The following is an 18,871-nucleotide window of genomic DNA, read 5'->3' as shown; positions in this document are numbered from 1 at the left end:
CATCAGTTGGCACTGGATCGTACGTCTATTTACGGCAGTGTCTCGCGTGTCACTAAACCATCGCATCCTCACCCCGGGCTTTATCAATAGAGTAGAGCATTACATGCAAAACAGAGAATCCTCCGGGTACTCTATATCTGAATGAACGGGTCGAGATAAGGGTGGCAGACGCGTAGAGATTCGTCCTGTTTGTTCATCGCGTGTAGATCTGACAAGTTGGATGAGATCATTCCCACCCCCCCCCCCCCCCCCCCCCCCCCCCCGGTCCCTCAGAGGTTTTGATAGGCAGGGTCCTTGGGCTCTTTTGGTTTTTTGTTGAACGCCGAGTACAAGACATGGGACGGCGGACTATATCCATCCATGTGATTCGCCGCAGGGGAAGGAAGATGGCGATGCGGTTGTGGTTGTGTGGTATTCGTAGGCGATTGATTACTGCGTAAGTTTGCGAGTTCACGTTGTATAGAGCTTCGAAGGCGGAAATCACGAGCTTTTCGAATGCGGAGGTACGTACCTGCATAGCTCTCTATCCGATCCATCCATCTATCCATCCATCCACCCGTCTAGGCTTCGCTGCGCTGCTGCGGTGAAGGGGCAGGGGCAGGGCTGGGCCGACGCATGCACGTCGTGATGGCCGCGTAGCTACCACGCTACCTAGGTAGGTACGATACATTGAGCCTTTCGTTCTTTCTTTCTTTCTCTCTCTTCTCTTCTCTCTCCTTCCTCTCCTGCCCTCCCCATGTACAATGTAGGTAGGTACCTACCTAGGTATCCCCGAAACAGGAAGCTTGTGCCTGCACCGCATGTCATTTGCTGCGATGTCAGTCGGTCCATCCATAAACACGCAAGTCCCCCCAACGCGGAACGTCTCCACTCTATATGCCTGACCCCGGCCACCTTTTTACCCCTAAAAAACAAAAAGAATAAAATAAAATAAAAATACCAGATGGCACGGCCTTGATTGTGATGCGAACTCAATAAGGCCCGTCCCAAGTCTGCCTTCTACTCTTTTGCCCCTCTCTTGCGCAAGCAGTTGAAGCCGAACGCCTCTTCTTATTCCTCACATATCTGCCCTTTCTTTTTAAGAGGAGCTTTGATCCCACCCTCCCTCCCCTCTTCCCCCTCCATCCGCCCGCCCCTCCCCACCGCCCTTGTCAGAAAAATATATCCCACTCTTGCTTCTGACCTTATTCCAACCCCTTCCCTGCCGTCGTCGTCATTCCAGACTTGTTTTGTCCCCGTCGCACCTCCTCAAATATGGGCGCCGCGACTTCAGACAGTGAGTGAACCCCCTCCATCCATCCTCCCCTCCGCCGCTCCGGCGAGAGCCCGGCCACCTAGATGCAATTGACGTTGCCGTCGCGAACACGCGCGTCGCAACATGATGCGCCTGCGTCTAGCTAGGAGCTCCCTTTGGAAGCCACGGCGGACTCTTTGACGCCATACGATAGCTAACAACCACTCGAATAGGAACGGCCGCCGCCGAATGCATCTCGGACGATGCCCTCATCCACCTAAAGTCCTACAAATACTCGGCTGTCGACAAGTCGCCCATCTCCAACTACATCCTCCGACCATACGTGCGTAGCCCCTCCGACAATCCTCCTCTTCCTCCTCCCACTCCCTCTCGCTGCTGCCCCGCGCCCGCCGTCTGAGCGGCCTTGAGCTCAACTCAGCTCAGCTTAGCTCGGTTGAGCTTAGCGCTTCCCCTCCGACGACTCTACTAACCAGACTTCGCAGTGGAATGCCGCTGTTGAGCTCCTGCCGCTCTGGTTGGCCCCGAACATGGTCACCCTCCTGGGCTTCTTCTTCATCCTCGGAAACATTGGTCTTCTGGTCATCTTCATGCCCGACTTGGTCGGACCGGTACGTTGAACCGCGAGCTCTCGACCGAGACGCGCAATTACGTCATGAAAGAATATCTGGCTGATGCTGTTCTTAGGGCCCCTCATGGCTGTACTTTAGCTTCGCTTTCGGCCTGTTCATGTACCAGACGATGGACAACCTCGACGGCAAGCAGGCGCGACGCACCGGCACATCGAGCGGACTCGGCGAGCTCTTCGACCACGGCATCGACTCCCTGAACTGCACCCTGGCCAGTCTTCTCGAGACCGCCGCCATGGGTCTCGGCACTTCCAAGTCTGGCGTCTTCACCGCCCTCGTGCCCTGCCTGCCCATGTTCTTCTCGACCTGGGAGACGTACCACACCCACACCCTGTACCTCGGCAGGATCAACGGCCCTACCGAGGGCATCCTGATCGCCTGCACCTTCATGGCCGTCTCCGGCATCTACGGCCCCGGCATCTGGACCGAGCCCATCATCAACATCCTCGGCGACAAGGCCGAGCAGCACCTCTACGGCTTCCACTACCTGCTGGGCGACTATTCGATCCGTGACATCTGGATCGCCATGCTTGTCTTCTCCCTCTTCGCCACCCACATCCCCTTTTGCGTCCTCCACGTCATCCAGGCCCGTCGCGCCCGCGGCGAGCCCGTCGCCCCCGTCTTCTTGGAGTGGACGCCCATGACCGTCTTCACCCTCGCTATCGGCGCCTGGGTCTACTCGCCCTACTCGGCCATCCGCAGCGACAACCACCTCGTGCTGTTCTGCTTCATCATGGCCTTCGTCTTCGGTCGCTTGACCACCAAGATGATCCTCGCCCACCTGACGAAGCAGCCTTTCCCCTACTGGACCGTCATGCTCGCGCCCCTCGTCGGTGGTGCTGTGCTCGCCAACCTCCCCCACCTCGGCTTCCCTGCCGTCAGCGCCCAATTAGAGCTGTACTACCTCTACGCTTACCTCGTCTTCTCCGGTGTTGTCTACTTCCGCTGGGCCTACCTGGTCATCACCAGCATCTGCAACTTCCTGGGCATCAATGCTCTCACCATTCCCAAGGAGAAGCAGCTGGCAAACAAGCAGGCAATTGACGCTGCCAAGGCACCGCCTTTGACCAATGGCCTCCTGAACGGGATGAAGAAGGACTAAATCTGCGGTCCGCAGAAGCCGAGTCTCGAGCCTTTTTTTGGTCCGACTGAGGACTTTGACCCCCCCCCCCCCCCCCCCCCCGCGCTGAAACGGGATCGTGGGGTACAGCGGGGTGATGATTTCGAAAAGACTTGTCGCAACGATTTCTTCAATGGAATGAATGACTTATAGCAAGCCTGCGGGATAATGTCTGCTTCGAAAGGGAAACGGTTGCGCTTTATTTATTTTTTTGCATGGATGTCGGCGTTGCTGGAGGCTTATCCCACTTTCAACATGGCATGCACTTGACGATGGCGCTTTATTTTGGTTGAGCCCAAGCCATGCGATATCGGCACGGCTGGATTGAGTTACAGATACACCATCACCACCACCACCACCACCACTGCTACTACTACTACTACTACTACTATTACTATTCGCAAGGACGAAAGCAGTTCTTTGCATAATATTCAAACTCAACTATCTGGCATGCTTGGAATTTGCAATGTTACTGTACTGTGTCTTGATTTCCCTGGAGACTTGGCAAGTGACAAGACGTGAATTTTGGGAACTGCTAGTAGGGGAGACAGTTACACAGCGTACCTTAAGTCATTTGATCTACCGGTACAAAGAGGTTGTCGAGCAACCTTCAGATCCATTCCAAAATCTCGAGGAGCGAGAAATCAGCAATTCTGGAGTGGAACCAACATGTTGATTGTGCGAGGAACGGGGCGAGACCACTCAAGCCCGTAAACGTCTTGCGACCCTCTTACAGTCCCAACTCTCCTGTGCCTGACTATCTAGTTTTATCAGGCAGGTGAGATTGGGATTCTCGAGCGGCTACATATGCCGGAGAGCCAGCGAACCTAGGGGGATCAATTCTCGTTCATCTTGTACAGCTCAGCAAATCTGGTCTTGCCGGAAATCAAACTAGCCGGTTCGTCGAACTCCAATAGCTCCCCGTCCCCGAGCAACGCGACCCTGTAGTAGCGAGAGACGTGCTTGAGTCGATGCATGACGGCCAGCACCGTGCAGTCGCGGAACTCGGTGTCGACGATTTCCTGCATGAGAGACTCCGTCTCAATGTCGACGCTGCGGGTGTGTCAGCGAGAGTGTTGATCCGGAGGGGGGGATTGGGGAAGCGAAATCACCATGGAAGACTCACCTGCCCATCGCTTCGTCCAATACCAACAGCTTGGACCGCCGCACCATGGCCCTGGCCAAGCAGAGAAGCTGCTTCTGGGCGGCCGACCAGGATTCGGCATCCGTGTCCCCGTCCAAGCCGCCCTGGGCCCGGACGAGACCCCAGAGGCCGACCCTCTCCAGGGCCCGGGTGATCTCTGCGTCGTCCGAGCAAGCGCCGAAGGGGTCGATGTTGGCGCGGACGGTCCCGGGGATCAGGAAGGGGTCCTGGGAGACGACGTTAATCCGCGAGCGGAGCTCGCCTGGCGCCAGCGTCGACACGTCGACCCCGTCCAGCTCGATCTTGCCCTCTCTCACGTCCATCATCTGCAGCAAGCCCAGGACGAGCGACGTCTTGCCGCTGCCTGAGCGGCCGGCCACGGCGACGTGGTGGCCGGCGTCAATAGCCAGGGTGACGCCCTTAAGCACCGGGTCCGTGTCGGAGCTGTTAAGACATTTTTGGCCGGTTAGTTCAAACGTCCCCGGGCGATTCCCTGGCCATCCTGGCAAAAGTGGCGACTCGCCTGTACGACGCGACCACATTGGAAAATCTGAGCGCCTCGGCCGACGGCCACGACGCGGGCGGAGGCGGCGGCTTCCGGGCCTCGGCCTCGGTCTCCGTCTCCGTCGCGAAGCGCCGGACCCTGGCGACGGCGCCGACGCTGGATTCGAGCTCGGTCCAGGTCTGGATCAGACGGGCCAGGACCTCGCTGAAGCCGACGACCATGACGAGGCTCACGCCGGCGGCGCCGGCGGCGGACTCGGAGAAGTGCGCGTAGAGGGGCGCCTTGGCCTCGATCTCGAGCAGGCGCACCTGCCGCGACGTCCGGAGGTAGAAGCGCTGGAGGGCGTAGAGGACGAGGCCGAGGAGCGGCAGCGCCGCGCCGAGGTACTGGGAGAAGACGGCCAGGACCGCGAGCTTGGCCAGGACGGACACGGCGGCTTGGACGTGTGCTGTTAGCGTGTTGCATCCGGGGCAGTTTTTTAGGGGGGGTTGTTTCTCTCTCTCTCTCTTTCTCTCTGTCTTTCTTGGCTACATCCTGTAACGTAACAGTGGTGGAAATGGGCGATAAGGAATCACTGACTGGAAGTATAGTTCACCATGTTGACAGGCAAGTCATGTCGAGAAGCTGCATGTCTTCGCTGAATCTGGATAGAAGCCGGGTCGTCAGTACACTGTTGCCTTCGCATTCGGGGGTAGGGGGGGTCGCTCACCGGTTGAGGAGCTCTCCGCTGTCCGTCTTAGCCAGGAATCGGAAAGGGGCGCTGCAGGAGACGTTAGATTCAACTTCAGCTTCCGAGGGGGGGGGGGGGAGGGGGGATCTTGGCCCCGGCAAACGTGCGGTGGAAGACGTACGCGAGCACCGTCCTGAGAAGATCGGCGTGGAGCTTGAGGGCCGTGTTGGATACAACATCGAGAAAGGCGAACCAGGCAGCCAGAGAGGCGGCCAGAGTGCCGAGGACGCCGAAGAGGGCGTAGACGCCCATGTAGTACCCGATATTCTTATTAGCCGCGGCGGTGTTCGCCTCGGACCACCACTTGACCCAGACGGCTGAGGGAGTATCCATATATCAGCTCTCCAATTCGGCATCTGTGTGGGCGAAGACGACTTACTCGAGAACTCGGAGAAGAAGATCCAGGCCACGACGGAGATGCCGTACAGTGCCACAGCTTTCCACCCTGCGTTACGGAGATAGTACGCGTAAACTGCCGGCTCCCCGTTCTTGCGTCGGACATCGGTATGGAGGATCTCGTCTTCTTCGCTCCTGTCCGACAGCTCGACTGGCGGCTGGTCGATCGGAGCTTCGGGCGCATCGGCGCCCGCCTTATCCTCGGCCACACCATCACAGGGCAACAACTTCAGACCAAGCTTGCTGACATATCCCTGGCGACGGGCGAGGATTTCAGGGCTGCCGACTTCCTGGATTCTGCCGCCCTCGATGGTGACGATGTTGTCTGCAAGAGCCATGACATTGTCTGTCATAGCACCATGAGTAAGGTGTTCCAGAAACGTGGGTGGGGGGGGGGGAGGGTAGAAACGAGACTGTCGACGTACGATGATGTGTTGCAACAACGACCGAGGTGCGCTGTTTCTTGAAAATACCATCGGGCCCAAGCAGGCGGTTCGAAACATGATGGGCCGTTCTGGCGTCCATTCCAGCGAAAACATCGTCGAGAACCACCACTTTATGCCTGGAGTAGACGGCTCGTGCAAGCGCCTAGATGCGAAAGATGGAAAATGTCAGCGGAACGATGCCGGGGCCACAGCCGAGGGAGGGGGTAGATTGCCTAGAATCGCGCTCAAGAAGCTCGACTTGCCGCTCCCGACCGGACCGACGACAACAGTCACGGCGCCTCGCTGAATGTCAATGGTGAGGTCATGAAGTGTAGTCTTGTCTTTGTGCCACCCGAAACTCTGCCCTTTCCAGGAGACGATGTGGTTCTCTGGCGAGAGTGAGGGCCTTTTTGTACCCTCAGAGGTCAGCGACCCCAGCCTAGGATCTGCTCTCGGCCGGCCATGGTGACGGCTAGGGCTGCGAGGGCGCTGATCGTGGGCCTGGGCGTTGTGGCTATAGTTGCAGAAGGCTTGGATCCGGTCAAAGCAGGCGGACGACTGCACAACCATGGGCAGAAGCTGGATGAAACTGACGACGGGCGCGGCGAGCAGCGATATGAGGGCAATCGACGTGAATGCTTGCGCCGGTAGCAGCGTTCCGCTCTTCCAAAAGACGGAAATGAGGGCATACACGCCAAAGGTGACGACGGGGGCGAGATTGATCGGGGTGAGTGCTGGGTTCGTCTCCTGATTTAGCATTTGGAGCAGTCGGGGTTCGGTATTGTCTGAAAGACTTACAGAGCACCAACGTGGCCACGAGGAGCTTTCTGAAGGATCTGGAAGTGTTAATCTCATCTTCCCTGAGATGCCGGATTTTGTTCGACATGACCTCGCCCAGCCCGAGCATCTTCACGGCTTTCATCTCGCCAAGCATGGCGGAGGTCGTGCGGAGCCGCTCCTGGATCTTTTCGATCCACCGCATCTGGGCCGTCTTGGTTGCCACGGATATTTTTGACATGGCAGATATGAAGACTGGGAAATGTAGGTCAGAGCTCATGCCTGCGGCACCGTACGCGCGCGTCTTACTCACTTAAAACAAGAATAATGGGAGCCAGGCAGGCAAGCGAGAGCTGGAGCCCAAGCAGCCAACTGGCGACAGCGATGTCCAGCAGGGAGGCCCAGACCGAATGGAACATGGACATTGGTCCAGTTATACGTTCCACGTCGGTTCCCATGAGAGCAACCGCCGTGATTTCCCCAGCGTCGGCTTCCCTGGTATGTATTGCGTGTTGATAGATGAGTGCAATCAACCCTCCGCGAAGCCTGGTCTTGAAACGAAGGCTGTGGTACCGAAAGACCGAGTTGCTCACTGCGATGCCCAAGTACACCAGAGCCCAGGCGCCGATCAACCCCCCCTACCATAGTTTGAATCGGCATCTTTTTGTCCCACGAAGCTGACAGTCGTGTTGATGAGGAACGGCCGCGTGAAAGTAAAGACAGTGAGGCACAGCCGGGGAAGGACCGGTGACAGAAAGGAGACCAGATAGCTCCGTAAACAAGCTCTCAGTAGACTGTGGTGACTCTGGTGGTCGTCTGTTGGGAAGTCAGGATAAGTGAGGGCCCCCCTTGTCGCATCTAGTCAAAGATGAGAGACTCACATTTATCCCAAGCAGCAACCAGGTCCTCGTGTAGGGTACGGCTTTCGAGGCTAGGGTCGAGACCAGGCAGATCTCCGGGAGAAATGACTCTAGAATACCCCAAGTAGTACGTCCGCGCAAGCCAGGTGAAGAAGGTCCTCGTCCAAAAGCCGCTGCTCTGCTCCGGTGTTGCCTGTTTGCTGTCCGACAGGCTCTCGTCACGGGGCACGCCCTTCTTCGATCCGACAGACTCGAGAAGAAGCGCCGCCGCGGTTGAAACGAGCGCGAGCGTCAACGCAGTCGTCGACGCCAACACGCCGCTCCCGATAAGCCATGACGTGCGGACGCGGGCGATCCCCAGAATGGCTGCCGCGGAGAGATACAGGCTGAGCAGTGTTGACGGCCGCTGCGATGGTTGATGGCTCAGAGCCGATAGCAGACAAACTGTGATCGTGGCGGCGAGCGCCAGAGTATCCGCTGCGACTGATGCCGAAGTCTGGAACGGCCTGGCCCGCGTGCGTAGTACCAGGAAAGCTATCTGGAAGGCAAGCAACACAGCCAATGCGACCTAGGGACATGACACTTAATCAGGCACTCGAGTACTCCGTACTTTATCACATACGGCTTCTTGAGAAAGAAAAGAAAAAGAAAAACCACAGACGTACTAGTTTACCGCATAGAAGCCGGGATCTGACCGAGAAAGCAGGGGGCAGGCGTAAGAGGGTAAGGATCCGTGACGGCTCGAGGAGAAGGAACAGAACGGATGGCAAACACGCCAAAAAGACATCCTCAAAGTACAGCGTGAAGTCGAATGACCTGCAGCCGGGATAGACTCGTGGCCCAAAGGACCGGTCGTTAGGAAGATGTGCGCAGGACATGGCGAATGCTCCAAGTTCGGTATCACGAGCCTGGAGACTGGTCAAAGCATTGCCAGAAAGTGCGAATTGGTAGTTGGAGGAACTTTACATGCTCAATTGCTACAGACTGTTGGTTTAAAGGACCTTTTTTGTTTTTGTTTTTTTTGGTCCGGGGTGTGTATAGGTGATAAGACGCGCGCGTTGGTGCCTGTTGGTTATGAGTATCCGTATACGGATGAGTCTACAGACAAGCTGACAATGTCCCCCCCTTGTCAACCCGAGAACACTGTGCTTTTTAACCGTTATCCACTATCAGGTGAGGTCTATTGCACACGGTACTCTTGGGTTGACAAAGGGGGGGGGGGGCGTTATTGGCTTATATAAATACTTGATATGAAGACCTGTCATCGTGTTCGTTGGTATCTTGCGACAGAATTGAGTCTTGAGTATCTTAATATTAGCCAGCACTTATCAGACTTATCCCCGTCCAGACAAGTAAATTGCTTCGGGACCTGTTCTCTGTGTAGTGTGGAGTGGTGCAAAATCTCGTGCCCAAGCCTTTCGACTCTCCTCGTACGCTGGTAAATCCCACCTCCTCATCAAAGCCATGTCCAGCACCTTCCCAGCCTTTAGCTGCCCCTAAGGCTTCGTGAGGGCATCGAGTATAAAATCCCAATCAGCGCAGCCTTCTCCTTATTATTAATGAATACTAGACTGTAAGACTGTCTTAGCTGTTGAGCTGATCTTACGCCTGTATGTTACATGTATTATTAAGCAGCCTGACGGCTTACTCGGACTACTTAGACTGCTGTTCCTAATTACCCTGCTACTAGACGGTAAAGGCCCTTGTAAGTGAGCCTGCTGCGCTGTGATGTCGTCTTTCAGGGTGTGAGGCTTCCGTTAACGAGGGACCTATGAGTAGCTCAAAGATGATGCAACTAATACTCTATATTTGAAGAGACAGATAGTAGGCTCTGTCTCTTGTGTTCAAAACTTGGTAAACAAATGCTCCACTAAGAGATTGTTGAGAGAAGGCAGCTGGAGAAGGGGGTTTGCCCAGATGAGGATCTATGAGAGAGCTTTATTAGATGACCAGAGCAGGGGAGGGAGATGCCAGCCACGTGCCTCATTCACATTAAGAAAAAGAATGCTACACGCAGAGGAGTGTGTCAACTGGACCTCAATAAATGGCCTGGTATGATTTGACCCAAGAAACCCCGATCGACTTTACATACGGTCGCAGTCCATAGTGTGAGTACGCATAACCGACTCTTCAACCGTATCCTCTCAGGTGTTTCGGAAATGTACGACGGAAAGCCGATTATTTCTGTCAGTGCTGAAAACCACAAGTTCCAAAGCCATCATCAATGGTGCTGCCGTGTTCCCCATAATCGCCATGCCCAGAACTACTTCAGGTGTAAGGGAGTGCCGGACAGAGCTCAAATATGCAACAGGGCCTTGCCATCTCTTAAACTCGTCGATCTTGACGACAGAATCGGATAGAAGCCCTTGGGATACTGGCATCAAGGATGCCGCGGCCAAGGCGGTACATCATCGACCCAGAAGATGTACCAAGTCAGCGAATGGAAAACAGCTTCGAGCCTGACATGCTGGCTTCTTGAAGAGTGTAAAATATACACGTCACGCTCTGGCATGTGCCGGCACGGCAGATGACGCCATTGCGATGCCTCGGAATCAACACATTGCGTCTCCGTTACCCCGCGGCACACCGACGCAGCGACTTGCTTTCCACCTCTTGGCACCGGACACTTGCGTCAGACGGCCGATGGGCAAACCTAAGATGAGTTGCGGCCGGGGTGCGGTGCTATGTTTGACTAAGCAAGATAAACCCTGTAAACCGAAATATTACGAAATGTGCATGGTGTTTGCAAGCGGGCTTGAAGACGGACCCCGAGTTGCACCCGGGAGGTCGGTGGTTGAGGTCGGATGTAAGTCTGCCTTAGCCAACTGAATAATAGACGTCTCTTCTTCCACCCAGTGCCCTGCAGGTATGCAGTCCACACGCCAACGACACCAGCCCCATGTTGATTTCCGGATCCAATGTTGGCTCATGGGGGGCAACATCAGTTGGTATCGATGACAACTAAACCGATAAGTGGCCCCTTGTACGATGGTATCCGGCCGAAGTTTATGACCCCTGTTAGGTAACTAACGTTTACCCCCCTACTACAGGACTTCACTTTTGGTGAATATTCCCCCCCTATTATGATATCAGCTGTGGGGGGTAACATCATAGGGGTCATTAACTTCCCCCTGCCACCCTGTATTTGGCTCTAGTGTACGGAGTAGTAAGAGAGCAAACCGGGGAACCAAGGTGCGGCTAGCGGTCAGCGCGTCCAGAGGATAAGAACCACGCCAACCGTTGGTTTTCTTTTTGTGGGATGCAAGCTGGACGTAGACGGTGGGAGGTTTGGACTCCTAGGAAAATCTCACGGGTCGACGGTGTCCGTTCGGAGCACATGAACGTCCCGAAAGCCCGCCAATAGGGCCGCCAATGGGGGCCGTCAATAGGGGTCCGCCCCACACCATCGCCCCTCGGACACCTGTAGCCGCCATGGGCCCACAATGGGGACTCACACGCTGGCAGCGGGCAAGTGGAAGATGGAAGATGCTAGGACTTCGTCATTGAGACCCGGCTCAATGAATGTATTTCGATGCTCATTCCTGGCATCTTGGAGAATCCAGCCCCCCCCGGTTGACCCGGGGCCCGGGAACGAATTGAGGGTTCGGGTTCTGAGATGGACACCCTACGGTTTATGTGCCGTGGACCCCCGGGAAGCAAGAGACTCCGTAGACCTCTTGATAAACCTCGACGAGCCCATACCTGCATGGAAAACGTTTCGGCTAACCAGAGAAAAACTGACAAGGATACATTCATTGCCTTCCCTCTCCATCTAATCGACGTCTTGTTTTGACGGTTTGCTTCGAAGAACCAAGCAAAGTACTGGCAGGTGTTGATCGGTGAGCACTAGGATACATGTTATAAAGGATATATCCTGGAGTCTAACAGCTCGTCTTTGAACGCAGGATAGCAAGACATACTTGTAATCGCTCCATCAGCCAGCATTCTAAGCCGGTCGGTTGCATTTCTTCCACCGGCCGACGAAATGTCTGTGCCATACAACGCGGACGCAACCTTCCGCATCACTGGCACCCGCCATTCATCTCACGGTAGCCAAAACACTATTGTGGATCAAGAGTCGAAATTTGTCCAAAACGAAGAAACAGAGAAATCTACACAAGTCATGGGGGACAGCACCGTATACGGCAGAGATGCCGATGCTTCTGCATCGACAACCGATGAAGATGGAAACGACACGGAGCTGGACCGCCGTCAATCTATCGTGCAAGAACTTGCTCGAGAATACACCCGCAACTCAGCTGTCAACGTCGATGGGAACAACATGGCCCTGTTCGGCAGCCAAGACCCCGATTCGCCCCTCAACCCTCATGGGAAGAACTTCAGCGCTCGCAAGTGGGCAAAGACTCTCGCAAAAGTCACAAACGAGTACGGACCTGGTTACCGAACGACCGGATTCACCTTCCAGAACCTGAACGTCTTCGGGTACGGCAAGGAGACGGATTACCAGAAGGACGTTGGAAACGTGTGGCTTGAGCTGCCCGGTCTCGTTCGCAGCCTGACCTCGAACTCGGGTGGCCAGCGCCGTATTGATATCCTCCGGGACTTCAACGGTGTTGTCGAGGCAGGGGAGATGCTCGTCGTTCTCGGGCCTCCCGGCTCCGGCTGCTCTACCTTTCTCAAGACCATTGCCGGCGAGATGAATGGCATCTACACCGACGACCGTGCCTACTTCAACTACCAGGGTCTTACGGCAAAGGAGCTTCACAAGTACCATTCCGGAGACGCGATATACACCGCTGAAGTCGATGTCCACTACCCTCAGCTTTCCGTGGGAGACACCCTTACGTTTGCTTCCAGGGCGCGCTGTCCCCGAACTCTCCCGCCAGGGGTCTCGGCAGACCAGTACTGCGACCACCTCCGCGACGTTGTCATGGCCATGTACGGCATCAGCCACACAGTCAACACCCGTGTGGGCAACGAATACATTCGCGGTGTCTCGGGAGGAGAGCGGAAGCGCGTGACTATCGCAGAAGCCACCCTGTCCAACGCTCCCTTGCAGTGCTGGGACAACTCCACCAGAGGTCTTGATTCGGCCAACGCTGTCGAGTTTTGCAAGACTCTGCGTTTGCAGTCAGAGCTGTTTGGACAGACATGCGCCGTCTCCATTTACCAAGCGCCCCAAAGCGCGTACGACTTGTTCGACAAGGTTCTCCTCATCTATGAAGGGCGGCAAATATTCTTCGGACGCACAACGGACGCCAAACAGTACTTTATCGACCTCGGTTTCGAATGTCCGTCTCGTCAGACTACCCCCGACTTTCTCACGTCCATGACGGCACCTTCCGAGCGTGTCGTTCGTCCCGGGTGGGAGTCCCGCGTTCCCAGAACCCCTGACGAGTTTGCCGCTTGCTGGAACGCCAGCCGTGAGTGCCAGGCCCTGAAGGAGCAAGTCGAGCAATACAAAACCGCGCATCCTCTCGGCGGTCCGGACGTCGAGGTCTACATGAACCAGAAGCAGTCGGTCCAGGCCAAGAACCAACGTCTCAAGTCTCCCTTCATCCTCTCGTATGGCCAGCAGGTCAAGCTGTGCCTCTGGCGCAGCTATAAGCTTCTCAAGGGCGACCCTAGTCTAACTCTATTTTCGCTCATCGCCAACACGGTCCAAGGGCTCATCATATCCTCCTTGTTTTACAATCTTCCGGAATCCACTTCGTCCTTCTACAGTCGGTCCGCGGTCCTCTTTGTCGCCATTCTCACCAATGCTTTCTCCAGCGCTCTGGAGATTCTCACCCAATACGCCAAACGGCCCATCGTCGAGAAACAGAGACGTTATGCTTTCTATCACGCGTCGGCCGAAGCCTTCTCTTCGGTTTTGGTGGACATGCCGTACAAGGTCTTGAACACCATATGTTTCGACCTGATCATCTACTTCATGTCCAATCTGAACAGGCAGCCTGGCAATTTCTTCTACTTCCTTCTCACCACTTTCCTCATGGTTGTCGCCATGTCCGGTCTGTTCAGAGCAATGTAAGTTTCCCCATCCTATACCTAAAAGTGATATCCACTGACGCCAAGCAGCGCCTCCTTGTCACGCACTTTGTCTCAGGCCATGGTGCCGGCCTCGATCCTCATTCTGGCTCTGGTCATTTTCACTGGTTTTGCTATTCCTGTTGACTACATGCTTGGATGGTGTCGGTGGATCAACTACCTCGATCCTGTTGCCTATGGCTTTGAATCGGTGAGTTGGCACATCCCAAAGTCATTTGAGCAAAAGCTAACCGCCATCTCTCCAGCTTATGATCAACGAGTTCCACAATCGCGAATATACATGCAGCACCTTCGTCCCTAGCCCTACAGTGACCGGATACGAGAACGTCGCTTTGGCCAACCGAGCCTGCTCTGTCGTTGGCGCTGTTCCCGGAAGACCTACTGTTAACGGTGACGCATACATCAACTTGCAATATAGGTACTTTCACTCTCACAAGTGGCGCAACATTGGCATTCTCATTGCGTTTATTATTGGTCTCCATATGGTGTACCTTTTCGCCACCGAGTACATTTCGGCCAAGAAGTCCAAGGGAGAGGTCCTCGTCTTTCGCAGGGGCGTCTCTGCCCCTACCAAATCCAAGGACGATCCCGAAGCTTCCGTGTCAGGCCCCTCTGCGATTGTCGAGAAGGGCGGCAAGGGTGCTTCTGCCAACGAAGGTGCGATCCAGGGCTCCACGAGTGTTTTCCACTGGAGCAACGTGTGCTACGACGTCAAGATCAAGACCGAGACCAGGCGCATTCTGGACCATGTGGATGGCTGGGTGAAGCCCGGCACGCTGACGGCGCTGATGGGTGTCTCTGGCGCCGGAAAGACAACCTTGCTCGATTGCCTCGCAGACCGGGTCTCGATGGGCGTGATCACGGGAGAGATGCTCGTCGATGGGAAGATCCGCGACGAATCCTTCCAGCGCAGAACCGGCTATGTTCAGCAGCAGGACCTCCATCTCGAGACGAGCACTGTCCGCGAGGCGTTGGAGTTCAGTGCTTTGCTGCGACAGCCTGCCACGACGCCCAAGGCGGAGAAGCTCGCATATGTGGACGAAGTCATCAAGCTTTTGGACATGCAAGACTACGCCGACGCCGTGGTGGGTGTGCTTGGCGAGGGCCTCAACGTCGAGCAGCGGAAGCGCCTCACCATTGGCGTTGAGCTGGCCGCGAAACCACCCTTGCTGCTGTTCGTCGACGAGCCCACCTCCGGCTTGGACTCTCAAACGTCTTGGGCTATCCTCGATCTCCTCGAAAAGCTCTCCAAGGCCGGCCAGTCCATCTTGTGCACCATTCACCAACCGTCCGCCATGCTGTTCCAACGTTTCGACCGCCTGCTGTTCCTGGCCAAGGGCGGTAGGACCGTGTACTTTGGAGATATTGGCGAAAACTCCCACGTCATCACGTCCTACTTCGAGCGGAACGGTGCACCCAAATGCCCTCCTGGCGAGAATCCGGCCGAGTGGATGCTCTCTGCGATTGGCGCGGCCCCTGGTTCGACTACCGAGGTCGATTGGCATCAGGCATGGAAGTCGAGTCCCGAGTACCAGGCCGTTCAGGACGAGCTCGCACGACTCAAGTCTCAGGGCGCCAACGGCGAGAAGCGCTCGGACGAAGACGAGACGCTGTCCCATCGCGAGTTTGCCGCTCCTCTGTGGGACCAGTTCCTCATCGTCACCCGCCGAGTCTTCCAGCAGTACTGGCGCACGCCCTCGTACCTCTACTCAAAGTTCATCCTCTGCTGTTCCGTTTCCCTCTTCATCGGCCTCGTCTTCCTCAATGCCCCCCTCAGCATCCAAGGCTTGCAGAACCAGATGTTCGCCATATTCAACATTCTTAGCATCTTTGGCCAGCTCGTGCAACAGCAGCTGCCGCACTTCGTCACACAACGCTCCCTCTACGAGGTCCGCGAGCGCCCCTCCAAGACGTACAGTTGGAAGGTGTTCATGCTTTCGCAAATCGTCACCGAGATCCCCTGGAACTCCCTCATGTCGGTTTTCATGTTCATCTGCGTCTACTACCCCGTCGGCCTGTATGGGAACGGCGACCCGAGCCAGAAGAGCGAGCGCGCTGGGCTGATGTGGCTTCTGTTCTGGCAGTTCCTCATCTTCACCTGCACCTTTGCCCACGCCTGCATCGCCGTCACCGAGACAGCAGAGATGGGCGGCAACCTCGCCAACATCATGTTCATGATGTGTTTGCTGTTCTGCGGTGTCTTGGCCAGCCCCGAGTCTATGCCCGGCTTCTGGATCTTCATGTACAGGGTGTCACCATTCACGTACCTGCTGTCGTCAATCTTGTCCACAGGTCTGGCAAACTCGAAGGTGACATGCGCCGTGAACGAGTACGTCCACTTCAACCCGCCGGACAACGAGACGTGCGCTAGTTACATGAGCGGCTACATCAAGACCGCGGGAGGATACCTCGAGAACCCCACCGCACGGGCTGATTGCAGCTTCTGCTCCATCGACAACACCAACACTTTCCTCACTGCCATCAGCTCCCACTTTGACCACCGATGGCGCGACTTCGGCATCGGTATGGTTTATATTGTGTTCAACATCTTCGCCGCCTTGGCTCTCTATTGGTTGGTCCGCATGCCCAAGGGCAAGAAGAAGGCTTGAAGGCTTCGCAGGGGGGAGCTCAACTCCAACCCGGGTTTCGGCAGTGTAAGGAAGGGCTGCTTCGAAACCGCTTCTCTTCACTACTCACGACGGTTTAGAAGTATTTTTTTATTTTTTTTATTTTTGCATATGTTTAACGGTACCATAGAAGAACCTGATCAGGGTTGGATACATATAATTAGAGGTTGTCGCAGGGCCAACTATTCGCATAAGTCAATACAAGCATATGAGTAATAGCCCCGCCCTAGCCTCATAACACCGAGAGGTGTGAAAAACGCAGAACGACGGTGCCATACGTCAAGAATCCGTCACGCAACGCGACTGACAAAAGGCTTTGAATGATGATGAATAACTACGCAGTCGATGGTCTGCGGTGTGGGCCCTCGACCCTGAGAAGGTCTGGTCGCCATCAGTGACCTCATCGTGACTTTTCGATTTCAGAGACCCAGAAATTTGAGCATTCGCCTGGCTATATATAAAACAGACGACAATCTTGGCGATTTCTTTTCATTCGTGCCAATCGAAATCATCAGAATTGTCGAATATGTCAGCTGTAAGTCGTCCCCCAGTCCGTATCCTACCACCGACATTATCCCTGACACCCTCACTCAGTCAACGGAACCCCCCGTTTACACGCTCGCGGAGGGCCGGCCCGTGCAAGACCCGGCATCCTCGGTCATTCTTCGCGGTCCAAATGTTCGCGGCGGCGGGCTTGGGCTGCTGCAGGACACTCAGCTCATCGAGACCTTGGCGCATTTCCCGAGGGAGAGAATCCCGGAGCGGTACGAGCAGCCCCCCTCCACATCCGTGATGGAAGAGCCACCTTTGTTTTGTTCCCTTTTTTTGGCTGACTCCCGAGCAGAGTTGTTCACGCGAAAGCGGCTGGTGCCTGGGGTGAGTTCGAGTGCACGCACGACATCACCGAGTGGTGTTCTGCCGCCTTGTTCAAGGAGGTCGGCAAGAAGACGGAGGTCCTCGCCCGCATCTCCACGGTCGCGGGGGAGAGGGGCTCGTCGGACACCGTCCGCGACATCCGAGGCTTCGCGCTCAAGTTCAAGACTGAGGAGGGCAACTGGGACTTCGTCGGCAACGACCTCCCCGTCTTCTTCATCCGCGACCCGGTCAAGTTCCCCTCGCTCAACAGGTCCCACAAGCGCCACCCGCAGACCGGCGTCGCGGACGCGAGCATGTTCTGGGACTTCCACAACAACAACCAGGAGGGCGCCCACTCGCTGTTGCAGCTCTTCGGGGGCCGCGGCATCCCCGCGTCCCTCCGCAACGTGAACGGGTACGGCAACCACACGTACAAGTTCGGAAAGCCGGAGGACGGCACGTTCAAGTACGTCAAGATCCACTTCAAGCCCGACGATGGCATCAAGACCCTTTCGGGGGAGGACGCCGCCCGGCTGGCTGGCGAGGACCCCGACTACCACGTCAAGGATATGTACAACGCCATCGAGCGGGGCGAGTATCCCACCTGGACGATGATGCTTCAGGTCATGAACCCCAAGGACGCCGAGAACTACAGATGGAACATCTTCGACATCACCAAGGTGTGGTCTCACAAGGACTACCCCCTGATCCCCGTCGGCAGGCTCACCTTGAACAAGAACCCGGAGAACCACTTCCAGGACATCGAACAAGCCGCCTTTTCGCCTTCGACGTTGATCCCCGGCATTGCCCCGTCGGCGGACATCATGCTACATGCTCGCATGTTTAGCTACCCCGACGCCGCCAGGTACCGCGTTGGGCCGAACTACCAACAGCTGCCGTGCAACCGGGCGCTCAACGTCTATTCCCCGTACCAGAGAGACGGCCCGATGCGCGTCGACGGCAACTACGGGTCCGACCCCGATTACGGTAGGCCACCGCTCCGCCGCACTCCATCTGCAACTATAATCCAGGCTAACCCGCATGTCAGTTCGGTCCTCATTCCGAAAGATCAGGAGCGGTCCAGCAGATGTCGCCCACGAGGAGTGGGTCGGCAGAGTCCAAGATTACAACTCTGACGTTACCGACGAGGACTGGGAGCAGCCGCGGATGCTCTGGAAGCTGTTCAAGGAGCAGGGCGAGGACAAGGTGTTGATCCACAACCTTTCTATGCACATCAACAAGGCGCTGCCAGAAGTCCAGAAAGAGGCCATCAGTAAGTTAGCCCCCACCCCCATACGTGATGTTGACGTTGGAATGGCTGGGCAGTTCTAACTCGAAATACCTTGCGATAGAGTCATGGGCCAATGTGGACGAAGAGCTCAGCAAGAGGCTTGAGGAAGCTTTGAGCAAAATGGGAGAGAACACGGATCATAAGAAGGCACCACCCAGTCAGATTGCCCTATTGAGGCACAGAAAGTGAGGGCGCCAAGTATATAATCATTTACGAATCAAGCGTATATTGTAGTTGTAGCCTAACTCTCG

General features: G+C 55.8%; 4 protein-coding genes across 4 annotated transcripts; 3 read left to right on the top strand and 1 right to left on the bottom strand.

The window, feature by feature from the left end:
- Positions 1 to 1,254: 1,254 nt before the first annotated feature.
- Positions 1,255 to 2,983, top strand: GLRG_00515 (CDP-alcohol phosphatidyltransferase; the record flags this gene model as incomplete). Its single annotated transcript, XM_008091200.1, has 4 exons — positions 1,255 to 1,276; positions 1,468 to 1,577; positions 1,738 to 1,863; positions 1,940 to 2,983. The coding sequence occupies 4 exons, from the start codon at positions 1,255 to 1,257 to the stop codon at positions 2,981 to 2,983; spliced, it is 1,302 nt and encodes a 433-aa protein (XP_008089391.1).
- An 854-nt stretch (positions 2,984 to 3,837) lies between these two features.
- GLRG_00514 (ABC transporter) lies at positions 3,838 to 8,716 on the bottom strand (the record flags this gene model as incomplete). The annotated part of the gene is made up of 14 exons (XM_008091199.1): positions 3,838 to 4,054; positions 4,128 to 4,589; positions 4,675 to 5,086; positions 5,230 to 5,282; positions 5,360 to 5,410; positions 5,502 to 5,697; positions 5,760 to 6,122; positions 6,202 to 6,364; positions 6,412 to 6,935; positions 7,000 to 7,233; positions 7,292 to 7,570; positions 7,621 to 7,794; positions 7,860 to 8,406; positions 8,504 to 8,716. The coding sequence occupies 14 exons, from the start codon at positions 8,714 to 8,716 to the stop codon at positions 3,838 to 3,840; spliced, it is 3,888 nt and encodes a 1,295-aa protein (XP_008089390.1).
- Positions 8,717 to 11,823: 3,107 nt separating this feature from the next.
- On the top strand, positions 11,824 to 16,456 carry GLRG_00513 (ABC-2 type transporter; the record flags this gene model as incomplete). Its single annotated transcript, XM_008091198.1, has 3 exons — positions 11,824 to 13,826; positions 13,878 to 14,037; positions 14,093 to 16,456. The coding sequence occupies 3 exons, from the start codon at positions 11,824 to 11,826 to the stop codon at positions 16,454 to 16,456; spliced, it is 4,527 nt and encodes a 1,508-aa protein (XP_008089389.1).
- Positions 16,457 to 17,000: 544 nt separating this feature from the next.
- GLRG_00512 (catalase) lies at positions 17,001 to 18,809 on the top strand (the record flags this gene model as incomplete). The annotated part of the gene is made up of 5 exons (XM_008091197.1): positions 17,001 to 17,009; positions 17,069 to 17,238; positions 17,319 to 18,316; positions 18,378 to 18,602; positions 18,682 to 18,809. The coding sequence occupies 5 exons, from the start codon at positions 17,001 to 17,003 to the stop codon at positions 18,807 to 18,809; spliced, it is 1,530 nt and encodes a 509-aa protein (XP_008089388.1).
- Positions 18,810 to 18,871: the final 62 nt, after the last annotated feature.

The sequence above is a fragment of the Colletotrichum graminicola genome (assembly GCF_000149035.1).
Source record: "Colletotrichum graminicola M1.001 genomic scaffold supercont1.2, whole genome shotgun sequence".
Taxonomy (NCBI): domain Eukaryota; kingdom Fungi; phylum Ascomycota; class Sordariomycetes; order Glomerellales; family Glomerellaceae; genus Colletotrichum; species Colletotrichum graminicola.
This window is presented reverse-complemented; position numbering and strand designations above follow the sequence as displayed.